At 35.5% G+C, this 17603-nt stretch overlaps 1 protein-coding gene across 3 annotated transcripts in view; it reads left to right on the top strand.

The window, feature by feature from the left end:
• The window catches only part of NT5C2 (5'-nucleotidase, cytosolic II), a 103494-nt gene that overhangs the window by 20624 nt on the left and 65267 nt on the right, over positions 1-17603 (top strand). For all 3 annotated transcript variants that reach the window (XM_069541510.1, XM_069541511.1, XM_060034146.1), the window contains exon 2: positions 5719-5845. In XM_069541510.1, the coding sequence (XP_069397611.1) occupies positions 5745-5845 (101 nt within the window). In that variant the 5' untranslated portion in view covers positions 5719-5744. The remainder of the gene's footprint in view (positions 1-5718; positions 5846-17603) is intronic.

Below are 17603 nucleotides of genomic sequence, written 5' to 3' on the forward strand. Positions count from 1 at the left end.
TTGAATGATATATTATTTGAATTACATATTATATATTGAATTTTGTCCAGTTATAATAACTTAGTGTCTTTGAGTATTCTATCATCTGGGTCATTTGTGGGTTTGCCTCAGTTGATTTTTTTAAAAAGATTTATTCATTATTTATTTTATTTATTTTTGGCTGCATCAGGTCTTAGTTGAGGCACCAGGGATCTTCATTGAGATATGCGGGATCTTTCATTGAGGTGTGCGGGCTCTTCGTTGTGGTGCACAGGCTTCTCTAGTTGTGGCACGCAGTCTCCAGGGCGCGTGGGCTCTGTAGTTTGTGGCACGTGGGCTGTAGTTGAGGTGTGCCAGCTCAGTAGTTGTGGCACGTGGGCTTAGTTGCCCCATGACATGTGGGATTGTAATTCCCTGACCAGGGATCAAAACCGTGTCCCCTGCATTGCAAGGTGTATTCTTTACCATTGGACCACCAGGTAAGTTCCTGCTTCAGTTGATTTTTCTCCTCGTTATGTATCATAGTTTCCTTTTCCTTTGAATGCTGCTAATTTTTTAATTTTATTCCTAGATAATTTATTCTTTTTGTTGCAGTGGTAAATGGGAGTGTTTCCTTAATTTCTCTTTCAGATTTTTCATCATTAGTGTATAGGAATGCAAGAAATTTCTGTGCATTAATTCTGCATCCTGCAACTTTACCAAATTCATTGATTAGCTCTAGTAGTTTTCTGGTGGCATCTTTAGGATCGTCTATGTATAGTGTCATGTCATCTGCACGCAGTGACAGTTTTACTTCTTTTCCAGTTTGTATTCCTTTTATTTCTTTTTCTTCTCTGATCGCCGTGGCTAGGACTTCCAAAACTATGTTGAATAATAGTGGCGAGAGTGGACATCCTTGTCTTGTTCCTGATCTTAGAGGAAATGCTTTCAGTTTTTCACCATGGAGAATGATGTTTGCTATGGGTTTGTTGTATATGGCCTTTATTATGTTGAGGTAGGTTCCCTGTATGCCCACTTTCTGGAGAGTTTTTATCATAAATGGTGTTGAATTTTGTCAAAAGCTTTTTCTGCACCTATTGAGATGATCGTATGGTTTTTATTCTTCAGTTTGTTAATATGGTGTATCACATTGATTGATTTGCATATATTGAAGAATCCTTGCATCCCTGGGATAAATCCCACTTGATCATGGTGTATGATCCTTTTAGTGTGTTGTTGGATTCTGTTCCCTAGTATTTTGTTGAGGATTTTTGCATGTATATTCATCAGTGATATTGGTGTGTAATTTTCTTTTTTTGTAGTATCTTTGTCTGGTTCTGGTATCAGGGTGATGGTGACCTCATAGAATGAGTTTCGGAGTGTTCCTTCCTCCACAATTTTTGGAAGAGTTTGAGAAGGATGGGTGTTAGTTCTTCTCTAAGTGTTTGATAGAATTCACCTGTGAAGCCATCTGGTCCTGGACTTCTGTTTGTTGGAAGATTTTTAATCACAGTTTCAATTTCATTACTTGTGATTGGTCTGTTCATATTTTCTATTTCTTCCTGGTTCAGTCTTGGAAGGTTATACCTTCTACAAATTTGTCAATTTCTTTCAGGTTGTCCATTTTATTGGCATAGAGTTGCTTGTAGTCCCTTAGGATGCTTTGTATTTCTTCGGTGTCTGTTGTAACTTCTCCTTTTTCATTACTAATTTTATTGATTTGAGTCCTCTCCCTCTTTTTCTTGATGAGTCTGGCTAATGGTTTATCAATTTTGTTTATCTTCTCAAAGAACCAGCTTTTAGTTTTATTGATCTTTGCTATTGTTTTCTTTGTTTCTGTTTCATTTATTTCTGTTCTGATCTTTATGATTTCTTTCCTTCTAGTAACTTTGGGTTTTGTTTGTTCTTCTTTCTCTAGTTCCTTTAGGTGTAAGGTTAGATTGTTTGAGATGTTTGTTGTTTCTTAAGGTAGGCTTGTATAGCTATAAACTTCCCTCTTAAAACTGCTTTTGCTGCATCCCATAGGTTTTGGATCATCATGTTTTCATTGTCATTTGTCTCTAGGTATTTTCTGATTTCCTCTTTGATTTCTTCAGTGATCTCTTGGTTATTTAGTAACGTATTGTTTAGCCTCCATGTGTTTGTGTTTTTTACCTTTTTTTCTCTGTAATTGATTTCTAATCCCATAGCGTTGTGGTCAGAAAAGTGCTTGATATGATTTCAATTTTCTTAAATTTACTGAGGCTTGATTTGTGACCCAAGATGTGATGTATCCTGGAGAATGTTCCATGCTCACTTGAGAAGAAAGTGTAATCTGCTGTTTTTGGATGGAATGTCCTATAAATATCAATTCAATCTACCTGGTCTGTTGTGTCATTTAAAGCTTGTGTTTCCTTATTAATTTTCTGTTTGGATGATCTGTCCATTGGTGTAAATGAGGTGTTAAAGTCCTCCAGTATTATTGTGTTACTGTCGATTTCCTCCTTTGCAGCTGTTAGCAGTTGCCTTATGTATTGAGGTGTTTCTATGTTGGGTGCATATATATTTATAATTGTTATATCTTCTTCTTGGATTGATCCCTTGATCATTATGTAGTGTCCTTCCTTGTCTGTTGTAACATTCTTTATTTTAAAGTATATTTTATCTGATATGAGTATTGCTACTGCAGCTTTCTTTTGATTTCCGTTTGCATGGTATATCTTTTTCCATCCCCTCACTTTCAGTCTGTATGTGTCCCTAGGTCTGAAGTGGGTCTCTTGTAGACAGCATATGTATGGATCTTGTTTTTGTATCCATTTAGCAAGCCTGTGTCTTTTGGTTGGAGCATTTAATCCATTCACATTTAAGGTAATTATCGATATGTATATTCCTGTTAACATTTTCTTAATTGTTTTGGGTTTGTGTTTGTAGGTCCTTTTCTTCTCTTGTGTTTCCTACTTAGAGAAGTTCCTTTAGCATTTGTTGTAGAGCTGGTTTGGTAATGCTGAATTCTCTTAGCTTTTGCTTGTCTGTAAAGCTTTTGATTTCTCCATTGAATCTGAATGAGATCCTTGAAGGGTAGAGTAATCTTGGTTGTAGCTTCTTCCCTTCCATGACTTTAAATATGTCATGCCATTCTCTTCTGGCTTGTAGAGTTTCTGCTGAGAAATCAGCTGTTAACCTTATGGGAGTTCCCTTGTATGTTATTTGTGGTTTTTCCCTTGCTGCTTTCAATAATTTTTCTTGTCTTTAATTTTTTCCAATTTGGGCTCCAGGCGTGCGGGCTTCACTAGCTGTGGCATGCGAGCTCAGTAGTTGTGGCTCACAGGCTCTAGAGCGCAGGCTCAATAGTTGTGGCACATGGGCTTAGTTGCTTTGTGGCATGTGGGATCTTCCCAGACCAGGGCTCAAACCCGTGTTCCTTGTAGTGGCAGGCAGATTCTTAACCATTGCGCCCCCAGGGAAGTCCCTTTTTTTTAAAAATTTTTTTTATTTATGGCCGTGTTGAATCTTCGTTGCTGTGCATGGGCTTTCTCTAGTTGCGTCGAGTGGGGGCTACTCTTCGTTGCGGTGTGCGGGCTTCTCATTGTGGTGGCTTCTCTTCTTGTGGAGCACGGGCTCCAGGCGTGTAGGCTTCGGTAGTCGTGACACACCGGCTCAGTAGTTGTGGCTTGCGGGCTCTAGAGTGCAGGCTCAGTAGTTGTGACACACGAGCTTAGTTGGTCCGCAGCATGTGGGATCTTCCCAGACCAGGGATCTAACCCGCTTCCTCTGTATTGGCGGGCCAATTCTTAACCACTGTGCCACCAGGGAATCCCTCCTTAACTTCTTAAAAATAAAAAGAGGTAGACTTTTGTGAATACTATTAGAGGTTTTTTAAAAGTTGGAGTTCACTGAAGGCCTTAACAGTAAATAAACAAAATTTATTTCTTACACTTTACTATATGGACTATAATTGCAGTAGAGCTCAAGTTAACGTTTTTCTTTAATAGCATGACCATTCTGATTTAATTCGTCATAGAGTACAAATTTCATTTCTGAGTCTTATTTAAACTTATGTAAGATATAGTCCTGGTCCTTCCCTCAACCTCCACTCCTCCCCCCACCAAAAACCTTTGAAGTTCCATTGTAATTCTTTACTTTCAAAATTTCACCCTTTTTTGGTCCACAAAGTAGTCTGGATTTGCCACATTAATTTTTTAAAATTAAAAAACCCCATAGCGTATCTAGATTCAGTTATAGTAGCCTAGCAAATAACTTGTCTTAAGTTATGTGGGGTCCTAGTTCCGCTACCAGGGATCGCATCTGTGCCCCCTGCAGTGGAAGCACGGAGTCTTAACCATTGGACTGCCAGGGAAGTCCCTTAACTGGAGTCTTTTGCAAGTACCAGTACTTTTGTTATCTAAACAGTGTTTGGAAATCTTGATTATTTCAGAAACATTACAGACCTAAATATATATCCAAAAGAATTGAAAACTGGTACTCAAGTAAATACATTGTTCATACATGTTTATAGCAGTACTATTCACAGTAGCCAAAAGGTGGAAATAGTCCAAATGTCTGTCAGCGGATGAAGAGATAAACAAATTGTGGTACATGCACACAGTGGAATATTTATTATTCAGCCATAGAAAGGAAGGAAGTATCTGAAACATGGTAGAACATGGATGAAACTAGAAAACATGCTAAATGAAAGAAGCCAGATACAAAAACTCACATTATATATGATTCTATTTATATGAAATATCCAGAATAGATAAACTCGAAGAGGCAGAAGTGGGATTGGGGTGGCCGTGGGGTGGGGAGAATGGGGAGAAACTGCTTAATGGGTAAAGGGTTTTACTTTGGAGTGACAGAAGTATTTTGGAACTAGATAGAGGTGGTGGTTGCACTATATTATGAACATACTAAATGCCATTGACTTACTTTAAAATGGTTTGTTTTCTTATGTGAATTTCACCTCAGTAAATTATTATTTTAAAAAGCTACAAAGATAGCTTACTTTAAAATTGCCATAATGTGATAAACAATGTTAGCATTTTCAAAATTGGAAATAAGTTAGAATGCAGATGTTTTTACAAACATTGGTATTTTAATAAAATGTGAATAAACTTCTTAACTCTAAAAGGTTATTTTTCATCCTTATTTAAAGCTGCAGATGAAAACTGCAAAAATAGAAGTGAAACCTGTAACAGTGCCTATAGTAAAAATACAGTAAAGACGCCTGCTCACCTCGTTTTAGATGTTTATTCTAATGAGATGAAATGTTTTAGTTTATTTCTTCTTCTAGTTCAGTCTGTAATACTAGCTGCAAGATAATTTGTCATTGAAAAATATAAAAGCATAATATAATTAGAAGTCAAATACTCATACATATTTGTACTACCATTGATTGAGTTTAGTATGTTTATCAGAATTAAAAAGTTGCTTACTTTACATATTTTGAACACACATTAACTGAAAATTATATATTTTCACATGTCTGTGGTCTCAGCCCCTTTTCTAGAATCTAGGATTAAAGTAAATTATTACTGGCAATCATGCTTAATTATTTGAAAGTGTTATATATGATCTTTCTGGATAGAAATTACTATATGAAATTATTTTCCTAAATTTACGTAGTTTAGAAGTGTTAGTTTAATTTTTCAGTATATTTCCACATTCCATATATTTAAATAGTTATATCAGACAATTTGCAAGATAGAGTTTTACTAATTTAAAAAAAAATCTGATTTCAATATACAGATGTTAATCTACTAAATTACTGATTTTCTTTTCTAGAATTGAGAGCATACAAATAAAATAAAATGACAACTTCCTGGAGTGATCGGTTACAAAATGCAGCAGATATGCCTGCTAACATGGATAAACATTTCCTGAAAAAGTATCGACGAGAAGCTTATCATCGGTAAGTATTTTGTCTATTTAATCCTCAAAACAGCTCTATAAAGTGGGCGTATAATATCTTCATTTTACAGATGATGAAATTAACGTGCAGAGTGGTTAGGCAATTTACCCTAGATCACATAGCTGGTTCATGGTTCAAACCCAGTCCAAAGTCCAGAATTTTATTGCCAGAATTTTACAACCACACTGTTGGTGCTTTTTAAAAAAAAATTCTTACTGCTTCTTATATCTACTAAAACAAGTCCTTAAGAGCAGAAAGTCTTCAGCTGCTAGAAAATTGTGCCTTAGTTATTAATCAGTTTGTTTTTTTCTGTTTTTTTTGTTTTAAGATGAGATATATTTTTAATTTATCACAATGTCAAAGATTCAAAAGGTTAGGTATTAGTATAGATATGGGGAAACAGGCACTATCTTTTTTTTTTAATTTTTGAATTTCATTTTATTTTTTTATACAGCAGGTTCTTATGAGTTATCCATTTTATACATATTAGTGTGTATATGTCAATCCCTGTCTCCCAATTCATCACACCCCCCCCTCCTCTTCCCCCCGTTGGTGTCCATACATTTGTTCTCTACATCTGTGTCTCAGTTTCTGCCCTGCAAACCGGTTCATCTGTACCATTTTTCTAGGTTCCACATATATGCGTTAATATACGATATTTGTTTTTCTCTTTCTGACTTAATTCACTCTGTATGACAGACTCTAGATCCATCCACGTCTCTACAAATGACACAGTTTTGTTCCTTTTTATGGCTGAGTAATGTTCCATTGTATATATGTACCACATCTTCTTTATCCATTCATCTTTCGATGGGCATTTAGGTTGCTTCCATGTCCTGGCTATTGTAAATAGTGCTGCAGTGAACATTGGGGTACATGTGTCTTTTTGGATTATGGTTTTCTCATGGTATATGCCCAGTAGTGGGATTGCTGGGTCATATGGTAATTCTATTTTTAGTTTTTTAAGGAACCTCCATACTGTTCTTCATAGTGGCTGTATCAATTTACATTCGCACCAACAGTGCAAGAGGGTTCCCTTTTCTCCACACCCTCTCTAGCATTTGTTGTTTGTAGATTTTCTGATAGTGCTTATTCTAACTGGTGTGAGGTGATACCTCATTGTAGTTTTGATTTGCATTTCTCTAATAATTAGTGATGTTGAGTAGCTTTTCATGTGCTTCTTGACCATCTGTATGTCTTCTTTGGAAAATGTTCAGGTCTTGTGCCCATTTTTGGATTGGATTGTTTGTTTTTTTAATATTGAGCTGCATGAGCTGTTTATATATTTTAGAGATTAATCTTTTGTCCATTGATTCGTTTGCAAATATTTTCTCCCGTTCTGAGGGTTGTCTTTTTGTCTTGTTTGTAGTTTCTTTTGTTGTGCTAAAGCTTTTAAGTTTCATTAGGTCCCATTTGTTTATTTTTCGTTTTATTTTCATTACTCTAGGAGGTGGATCATAAAAGATCTTATTGTGATTTATGTCAAAGGGTGTTCTTCCTTTGTTTTCCTCTAAGAGTTTTATAGTGTCCGGTCTTATATTTAGGTCTCTAATCCATTTTGAGTTTATTTTTGTGTATGGTGTTAGGGAGTATTCTAATTTCATTCTTTTACATGTAGCTGTCCAGTTCTCCCAGCACCACTTATTGAAGAGACTGTCTTTTCTCCATTGTATATCCTGGCCTCCTTTGTCATAGACTAGTTGACCATAGGTGCATGGGTTTATCTCTGGGCTTTCTATCCTGTTCCATTGATCTATATTTCTGCTTTTGTGCTAGGACCATATTGTCTTGATTACTGTGGCTTTGTAGTGTAGTCTGAAGTCAGGGAGTCTGATTCCTCCAGATTCATGTTTTTCCCTCAAGACTGCTTTGGTTATTTGGGGTCTTTTGTGTCTACATACAAATTTTAAGATTTTTTGTTATAGTTCTGTAAAAAATGCCATTGGTAATTTGATAGGGATTGCATTGAATCTGTAGATTGCTTTGGGTAGTATAGTAATTTTCACAATATTGATTCTTCCAATCCAAGAACATGGTATATCTCTCCATCTGTTGGTATCATCTTTAATTTCTTTCATCAGTGTCTTATAGTTTTCTGCATACAGGTCTTCTGTCTCCTTAGGTAGGTTTATTCCTAGGTATTGTATTCTTTTGGTTGCAATGGTAAATGGGAGTGTTTCCTTAATTTCTCTTTCAGATTTTTCATCATTAGTGTATAGGAATGCAAGAGCTTTCTGTGCATTAATTTTGTATCCTGCAACTTTACCGAATTCATTGATTAGCTCTAGTAGTTTTCTGGTGGCATCTTTAGGATTCTCTATGTATAGTATCATGTCATCTGCACGCAGTGACAGTTTTACTTCTTTTCCAGTTTGTATTCCTTTTATTTCTTTTTCTTCTCTGATCGCCGTGGCTAGGACTTCCAAAACTATGTTGAATAATAGTGGCGAGAGTGGACATCCTTGTCTTGTTCCTGATCTTAGAGGAAATGCTTTCAGTTTTTCACCATGGAGAATGATGTTTGCTATGGGTTTGTTGTATATGGCCTTTATTATGTTGAGGTAGGTTCCCTGTATGCCCACTTTCTGGAGAGTTTTTATCATAAATGGTGTTGAATTTTGTCAAAAGCTTTTTCTGCACCTATTGAGATGATCGTATGGTTTTTATTCTTCAGTTTGTTAATATGGTGTATCACATTGATTGATTTGCATATATTGAAGAATCCTTGCATCCCTGGGATAAATCCCACTTGATCATGGTGTATGATCCTTTTAGTGTGTTGTTGGATTCTGTTCCCTAGTATTTTGTTGAGGATTTTTGCATGTATATTCATCAGTGATATTGGTGTGTAATTTTCTTTTTTTGTAGTATCTTTGTCTGGTTCTGGTATCAGGGTGATGGTGACCTCATAGAATGAGTTTCGGAGTGTTCCTTCCTCCACAATTTTTGGAAGAGTTTGAGAAGGATGGGTGTTAGCTCTTCTCTAAGTGTTTGATAGAATTCACCTGTGAAGCCATCTGGTCCTGGACTTCTGTTTGTTGGAAGATTTTTAATCACAGTTTCAATTTCATTACTTGTGATTGGTCTGTTCATATTTTCTATTTCTTCCTGGTTCAGTCTTGGAAGGTTATACCTTCTACAAATTTGTCAATTTCTTTCAGGTTGTCCATTTTATTGGCATAGAGTTGCTTGTAGTAGTCTCTTAGGATGCTTTGTATTTCTTCGGTGTCTGTTGTAACTTCTCCTTTTTCATTTCTAATTTTATTGATTTGAGTCCTCTCCCTCTTTTTCTTGATGAGTCTGGCTAATGGTTTATCAATTTTGTTTATCTTCTCAAAGAACTAGCTTTTATTTTTATTGATCTTTGTTATTGTTTTCTTTGTTTCTATTTCATTTATTTCTGCTCTGGTCTTTATGATTTCTTTCCTTCTACTAACTTTGGGGTTTTTTTGTTCTTCGTTCTCTAGTTCCTTTAGATGTAAGGTTAGATTGTTTATTTGAGATTTTTCTTGTTTCTTGAGGTAGGCTTGTATAACTATAAACTTCCCTCTTAGAAGTGCTTTTGCTGCATCCCATACATTTTGGATCATCATGTTTTCATTGTAATTTGTCTCTAGGTATTTTTTGATTTCCTCTTTGATTTCTTCAGTGATCTCTTGGTTATTTAGTAACGTATTGTTTAGCCTCCATGTGTTTGTGTTTTTTTACGTTTTTTTCCCCTGTAATTGATTTCTAATCTCATAGCGTTGTGGTCAGAAAAGTGCTTGATATGATTTCAATTTTCTTAAATTTACTGAGGCTTGATTTGTGACCCAAGATGTGATGTATCCTGGAGAATGTTCCATGCTCACTTGAGAAGAAAGTGTAATCTGCTGTTTTTGGATGGAATGTCCTATGAATATCAATTCAATCTACCTGGTCTATTGTGTCATTTAAAGCTTGTGTTTCCTTATTAATTTACTGTTTGGATGATCTGTCCATTGGTGTAAATGAGGTGTTAAAGTCCTCCAGTATTATTGTGTTACTGTCGATTTCCTCTGTTGTAGCTGTTAGCAGTCGCCTTATGTTCCTATGTTGGGTGCATATATATTTATAATTGTTATATCTTCTTCTTGGATTGATCCTTTGATTATTATGTAGTGTCCTTCCTTGTCTATTGTAACATTCTTTATTTTAAAGTATATTTTATCTGATATGAGTATTGCTACTGCAGCTTTCTTTTGACTTATATTTGCATGGTATATCTTTTTCCATCCCCTCACTTTCAGTCTGTATGTGTCCCTAGGTCTGAAGTGGGTCTGTTGTAGACAGCATATGTATGGATCTTGTTTTTGTATCCATTTAGCGAGCCTGTGTCTTTTGGTTGGAGCATTTAATCCATTCACATTTAATGTAATTATCAATATGTATATTCCTGTTAACATTTTCTTAATTGTTTTGGGTTTGTTTTTGTAGGTCCTTTTCTTCTCTTGTGTTTCCAACTTAGAGAAGTTCCTTTAGCATTTGTTGTAGAGCTGGTTTGGTAATGCTGAATTCTCTTAGCTTTTGCTTGTCTGTAAAGCTTTTGATTTCTCCATTGAATCTGAATGAGGTCTTTGAAGGGTAGAGTAATCTTGGTTGTAGCTTCTTCCCTTTCATGACTTTAAATGTGTCATGACACTCTCTTCTGGCTTGTAGAGTTTCTGCTGAGAAATCAGCTGTTAACCTTATGGGAGTTCCCTTGTATGTTATTTGTGGTTTTTCCCTTGCTGCTTTCAATAATTTTTCTTTGTCTTTAATTTTTTCCAGTTTGCTTACTCTGTGTCTCGGCATGTTTCTCCTTGGGTTTATCCTGTATGGGACTCTCTGCACTTTCTGGACTTGGGTGGCTATTTCCTTTTTTCATGTTAGGGAAGTTTTCAACTATAATCTCTTCAAATATTTTCTCCGGTCCTTTCTCTCTCTCTCTTCTCCTTCTGGGACCCCTATAATGCAAATGTTGTTGCGTTTAATGTTGTCCCGGGGTCTCTTAGACTGTCTTCATTTTTTTTCATTCTTTTTTCTTTAGTCTGTTCTGCAGCAGTGAATTCCACCATTCTGTCTTCTAGGTCACTTATCCGTTCTTCTGCCTCAGTTATTCTGCTATTGATTCCTTCTAGTGTATTTTTCATTTCAGTTATTGTATTTTTCATTTCTGTTTGTTCTTTAATTCTTCTAGGTCTTTGTTAAACATTTCTTGCATCTTCTCCATCTTTGCTTCCATTCTTTTTCCGAGGTCCTGGATCATCTTCTCTATCACTATTCTGAATTCTTTTTCTGGAAAGTTGCCTATCTCCACTTCATTTAGTTGTATTTCTGGGGTTTTATCTTGTTCCTTCATCTGGTACATAGCCCTCTGCCTTTTCATCTTGTCTGTCTTTCTGTGAACGTGGTGTTTGTTCCACAGGCTGAAAGATCGTAGTTCTTCTTGCTTCTGCTGTCTGTCCTCTCAATAATGCAGTTTTTAATTTCCATTTGCCACGAACTGATTATAGTTTTTAAATAGTTTTAGAATTGTGCCTGCTGATTACTGTATTAGATTGAATGTGGATAATTCTGGGTCTTAGCAGTGTTTTCTTATATTGATTTAAGGCTTTAATATTTTCTCTAAATCATTTTTCCTTTAAAAGTTTAAAAAGTAAGTATTTTCAATTCATTTGCCAGTTTTAATAGATTCAGTTAAATGGCTGCTTCTAAATCTTAATGGCTACCTGAATCTTAAGTGGCTGAGATACTTGGAAGTAGATAGTGCAGTTAGGAATCATTTGGTTTTAGACAGAAATTAGAAGTTTATACCTGTAGGATAGAAAGATCTGGGCCCTAGTAGAACTGTCTCTGCCTCTGTCCTGGGAAAGCCAGGAAAAGTGGAAATGCTGGTGTACTGGTAGTGCAGAAACGTTGCATAGGAACTCCAGGAAGTCTACAACAACTCATCATTACTCATCTGTTCTGGGATGGTTAAACTAGTTTATACAGATAAGTTCTTGTACGCAGACAAAAAAATAATTCCGATTCCATTCTTCTCTGTGTAGGAAAGCTAGGTCAGAATTAGGTAACATTTTAGTGCTTCAGTAAGCATTAATATTTTGAAGAAAATAGTTACTTGATATTGAATATTTTGAAAGTTAATTATTACATCAATAGTTGGTTTTTAAAGTAGGTTGGTGATATTTCCCTGATGGTAGGTCACTAGGTAGCATTTTTTCCAATTCATTAATGTTTACATTAAGAAAGAAGTTAATGTAAAAACAAATGTTGTAAATACTACTTGTACTAAAGAATAAAATTTTGGAAACATATCAGGAGAGAGTTCAAGATGAAAAATTAAAAACTGACTTCCAAAAGCAAAAAGGTTGTATTCAAATCATTTAATTTATGATATACACAAACTTTTATCACTTTTAGGTGAAAAACACACCTGCCTGCCAGCTGGTGTCACATTCTTAGAAGGATGCAAAGGATGAATCCTGAATCTCACAAAATGTGCTGATTTTTGTACTCTGAGTTTAAAACATGGGTACTGCCTTTTCAAAATTCCAAGTCTTGTATTCTGCTTTTTCTGTTTGCTTGTTATGTTCATTGGGAACACCCATTTCTTCTACATTCTTGGTTCGGTTTGGTCAGAGGGGTTTTATGTTCTCTTACCATCCAGTATTTGTTGAACAACAGCTTCATGCAATATAAACTGTCCTTTCTTGTCAGTTTCATTTAATGCATATTTATATTTTACATAGTCCTTAGCTCAGTATGACCTAAATTAAGCACAGGAGCTGACAGGAAATCTCTGTCTTGGCAAGGTGGAATCTCCAGTCCATCCCACTGTAGGCAGTACCCATTTACCTTGTTTTAGGCCCCCATAAGTTTTCTATTTTGATCACTTGGTGGTACAAATCTACCAGAAAGAAAAATAAGCCATATTTATATTAGTAGTATACTTCAAGGAACCAAAACACTTATATTGAATATTTGTACATAATTTTAATAATCAAGATCAAAAAGAAATGTACACAAGTGATCTACTTTAAAAATGTAAATGTCTAGGAATCAAATACATTGTATATTTATGATACATTGGACCTAGGAACATAGTGAAGATGACAAAATATAAGCTTATAATGCTGTCTCTGAAATTTGTTCTAAGCAATGGAAAAGAAGTAAACAGTTGGAGTCAGAGTTGGAAGAGCTGGGTTCAGGTTTTGTTGTGATCCTGGGGAGACCAGTTAGCCTCCCTGGGTGGTGGTTTCTTTAGCTATAAGATGATGAGATTAAAGAGGAAGATCTTTAAGTCTTCTTCTAGCTTTAAAAATTCTATGCTCAATAAATGTTTGTTGCTTTGAACTTAATAATTGCTAATTAATAATTGCTTACTTGGGAGTTTATGTTACACACTGCATATAAGAGTCTTTAATCAACTGATCCACAAGTGAAAACAAGCTGAGCATTTACTGAATAAACTCCCAGTCACTGGCCCAGCAGGTTGTGATTTCACCTTCTTGGCAGTTCTCTGGTGAATGTGTTTATATGAAGGAAACAAAGTATTCCATAACAAATTGATTTAACCCTATTAAGCAGAAACATCTGCTGGCTATGTAGCATTTCTAGATGTTAGGCTGCTGTTTTTTCTTAAACCCTGAAAGGGTAAAAACATTTCAGGTTCCCATTAAGATATGAAGACTCAGAATCAATCAGTTGGTACCAATGATCCCCTGCAGCGTGTGAGACGTGTTGCTAGATGTGCGTGGGAATTAAAATATAAAACAGAGTGTTTATGTGTGTATGTATAAATAAAACACATAAAACATGCATTTGGAAGAGATAAAATATAGAGGTGTTTTATACTTTCTGTTCAATTATTTGCTCAGTCTTTATATTCATGAAGTATACGTTTGGTTGTGATGTAATGTATTTATCAGTGGAAACAAGGGCTAGAATTATGCAATGAAGAGAGATCATCTAGGAAACATCAAGTGTCCTAATTGTATTTAATATTTCACAGCCTGAGAGCACTTCTGACTCATTTAGAATGATACTTCCTGGAAGATTCTGGACAGGCTCTGTACCCTACATTCTTCATATAGTAGAGTGGAATCTGAAACAATAGAAAGAATAGAAAAAGCATCTTGAAGGGTTTGAATTCTTAAGTCATTTAAAACTCCCCCCCCCTTTTTCTATTTTTTCCCCTATTTTCCCCCTTTTTTTTTTTTACTAAAATAGAATTTTAATAAAGTACACATACCATAAAATTTGCCATCTTAACTGTTTTTAAGTATACAGTTCAGTGGTATTAAATACATTCACATTGTTGTGTAGTTATCACCACTGTCCATCCCCACAACTCTTTTCATTTTGTAAAATTGAAACCTTACACCTACTGAGCAATAACTTTCCATTCTCCTCTCACCCCAGTCCCTGGCAACTAATCACCATTATCTTTCTGTCTTGATGATTTTGGCCACCCTAAGTACCTCATATAAAAGGAATCATACAGTATTGGTCTTCTTGTGACTGGCTTGTTTCACTTAGCATGATGTCTTCAAGGTTCATCCATGCTGTAGCATATTGCAGAATTTCCTTTTAATATAAAAAATTAGGTTCTTGAACTCTTGCAAGTGTTTGCTTTTGTTAATTAAAATTTTTAAATAGAAAGCCTTTAAAAGAAATTTGTTTTAGTTTTCTAGTTAAGTCAATTTGTAGAATGTTCTATTTCAGGGCTTTTTATTAAAGACATTTATTGGGGTTGCTAATTTATCATTGGTTAAATTAGGCAGGCTGTGATGATCATTTATCATAACTGTACATTGTATGTGATGCTTTAGAATTCCCTTTTAGAAGAAGCTAAATATTTTTAATTAAGTAAATAAATATCTAACTTCTAGCTTTTTTTCTTGCTTAATATTGGTCTTCCAAGTTTCAATATGGAAATAATGGTCATGTGTCACTATTAAGAAACTGGCCTTCAGAATGTATGACTTGTTCTTCTTCCATTTCCTTATTATGATTGTTGAGTCTTCTAGGCTGGAGCTAATCATCAGGCCAAACCCTTCTTTGGAATATATTTTGGTGTACGGTCAGAGACAGGCTGAGCTGCTCATATGTTACCGTCGCTTGAAGGAGGCAGGTTAGACACTTACCTCTTAAATAGTATCCTGTTTAAAATCTGATAGTGATGAGTACAGATCACAGTTTGTATCTACCATATCCAGGAATGGAACAATTAGAATTTTCGTTTGCTCTCCCTGTTGACAGTGTCCAGGATGCTGAAGTCAGGTATTTGGTTTTATCCTTTTAAAGTTTCGATGATTACAGTATGAAAGAATTTTTGTAAGTGAATTTGCTCTTTCTTTATGAACACAGCTTATGAATTTATCAGTGGTTTTTATCATGTTGAACTGAAATTTGGTAAGTAATCGGGCTTGTGAATTTTTGGTTATCCAGTCTTTTGCCTTATTTTTTTATTTTAATTTTTTTAAATTAATTTTTATTGGAGTATAGTTGCTTTACAATGTTGTGTTAGTTTCTACTGTACAGCAACAAAGTGAATCAGCTATATGTATACGTATATCGCCTCTTTTTCGGATTTCCTTCCCATTTAGGTCACCACAGAGTTCCCTGTGCTATACAGTAGGTTCTCATTAGTTATCTATTTTATACATAGTAGTGTATATATGTCAATCCCAATCTCCCAATTCATCCCACCCTCCCTTGCCTTATTTTGAAAGACACTGCAGTTACTTTGTCTTTAAAGTTCTTTATATATTTATCTGAAATTATTTTTTTAAATTGAAATTTTGGCCTTCATACCAGTATTTATTTAAATCTGTTGAATAATAATTCTCCAATCAAAATAAGTTTATTATATATGTTTAAGTAATAAAAAGGAATTTGCATGCCTATATAAAATTATTTTTTAGTACCTATAGCTTGGCACATTGGTAGAAGTAGAAATGTTTTTTTTTTTAACCTCAAATTAAAAGTAGGTATCAGGTTTTATGCAAAGATTACAGGTTGATAAATTTTAATTTTTTTGTCAACCACTTATCGATATCACATGAATGTCATTCAGCTTTTTAGTTGTGTCATCAATCAAGCCGAATTAACCTGCCATTTCAGTATGGTTTCAAATATTCAAATGGATAAATTGTTAACATTTCAGTAGCCATATTATAAATTGAAAATCACATGGAAATACAGGTCCTCAGGAATGCCAAGGAGCCATCCTTAAATAATGTACATACATCTTGTCAGAATAAGAGTGAGGGGCTTCCCTGGTGGCACAGTGGTTAAGAATCCGCCTGCCAATGCAGGGGACACGGGTTCAAGCCTTGGTCCGGGAAGATCCCACAGGCTGCAGAGCAGCTAAGCCCATGTGCCACAGCTGCTGAGCCTGCGCTCTAGAGTCCGCGTGCCACAACTACTGAAGCCCATGTGCCGAGAGCCCGTGCTCCACAACAAGAGAAGCCACGGTAATGAGAAGCCCACACACCGCAGCGAAGAGTAGCCCCCACTCGCCACAACTAGAGAAAGCCCGTGCGCAGCAATGAAGACCAAGCGCAGCCAAAAATAAATAAATAAAATAAATAAATTTTTTTAAAAAAGAATGTTTTAAAAAGTGAGCTAGAGTATCAGAACTGTACTAAATTTTTTTGTTAGTGTATCATTCTAATGCTTTGGTTAGAGTTTCATATTCCTAAGGAATGACAAATGGGGATTCAGGAATTGGTAAGATTTAAAATTTTTACTTATTTTGACCCAAAACATTTGATCGATGGAATACTCTTCAGCAATAAAAACGAATTAACTATTGATACACACAACTTTAATACAGGTCAGGTAAACTATGCTGAGTTAATAAGGCAAATCTCAAAAGGTTACTTACTGTATGATTCCGTGTCTCTAACATTCCTGAAATGACAAAATTATGGAGATTGGGAAAAGAGTAGTGGTTGCCAGGGGTTAGGGATTGGCTTGGGTGGTGGGACGTGGGTGTAGCTATAAAAAGTTGTACAAGGAATCCTCGTGATGGAACTGTTTTGTATCTTGACTCGAGTGGTGATTACATGAGTCTACACACACACAAATGAGTGCATGTAAAACTGGTGAAATCTGGTTGGTGGATTGTGTCAAGGTCAGTTTCCTGGTTGTGATATTGTGATATTGTACTATGTTTATGCAAGATGTTCCCACTGAGGGGAAACTGGGTGAAGAGTGTAGGGAATCTCTCTGTATTATTTCTTACTACTGCATGTGAATCTACAATTATCTCAACATAAAAAGTTGAATTTAAAAAATTCTCTCAGTGACATACCTTTTCTTACATCATAGGTTTTGTCTGTTCTAGATGCAAGTACGCTTTATAATGATCAGTGATACTACTTATGGAATACAAATTCTCTAAACTTTATTGTTCAAAAGAAGATGCTGGATCCTAAAACATGCTCAATTTGTTTCTCTGCTACCGTTCCCTCTGTGCTTCTTCCCAAAGCAGTATACCTAAGAGTAAAATGAAGCAGGAAGTAGCGGTGGTGGTGGCATCAAGGAAGAGAAAGAATAAATGATAGCAGATCTTTGATTTAATGAAATCCTGCAGGAAGAAACTCAGGCTGAGGAAATGTTAATCATATTTAGATAGTGTATTTCACCTTCAAGGATTCTGTGTGTGTGTGTGTGTGTGTGTGTGTCTGTGTGTGTCTGTGTGTGTCTGTGTGTGTGTGTGTTGCTTTGCTTTGCTGCACCAGGCAGC

Source organism: Delphinus delphis, chromosome 16 (genome assembly GCF_949987515.2).
Source record: "Delphinus delphis chromosome 16, mDelDel1.2, whole genome shotgun sequence".
Taxonomy (NCBI): Eukaryota; Metazoa; Chordata; class Mammalia; order Artiodactyla; family Delphinidae; genus Delphinus; species Delphinus delphis.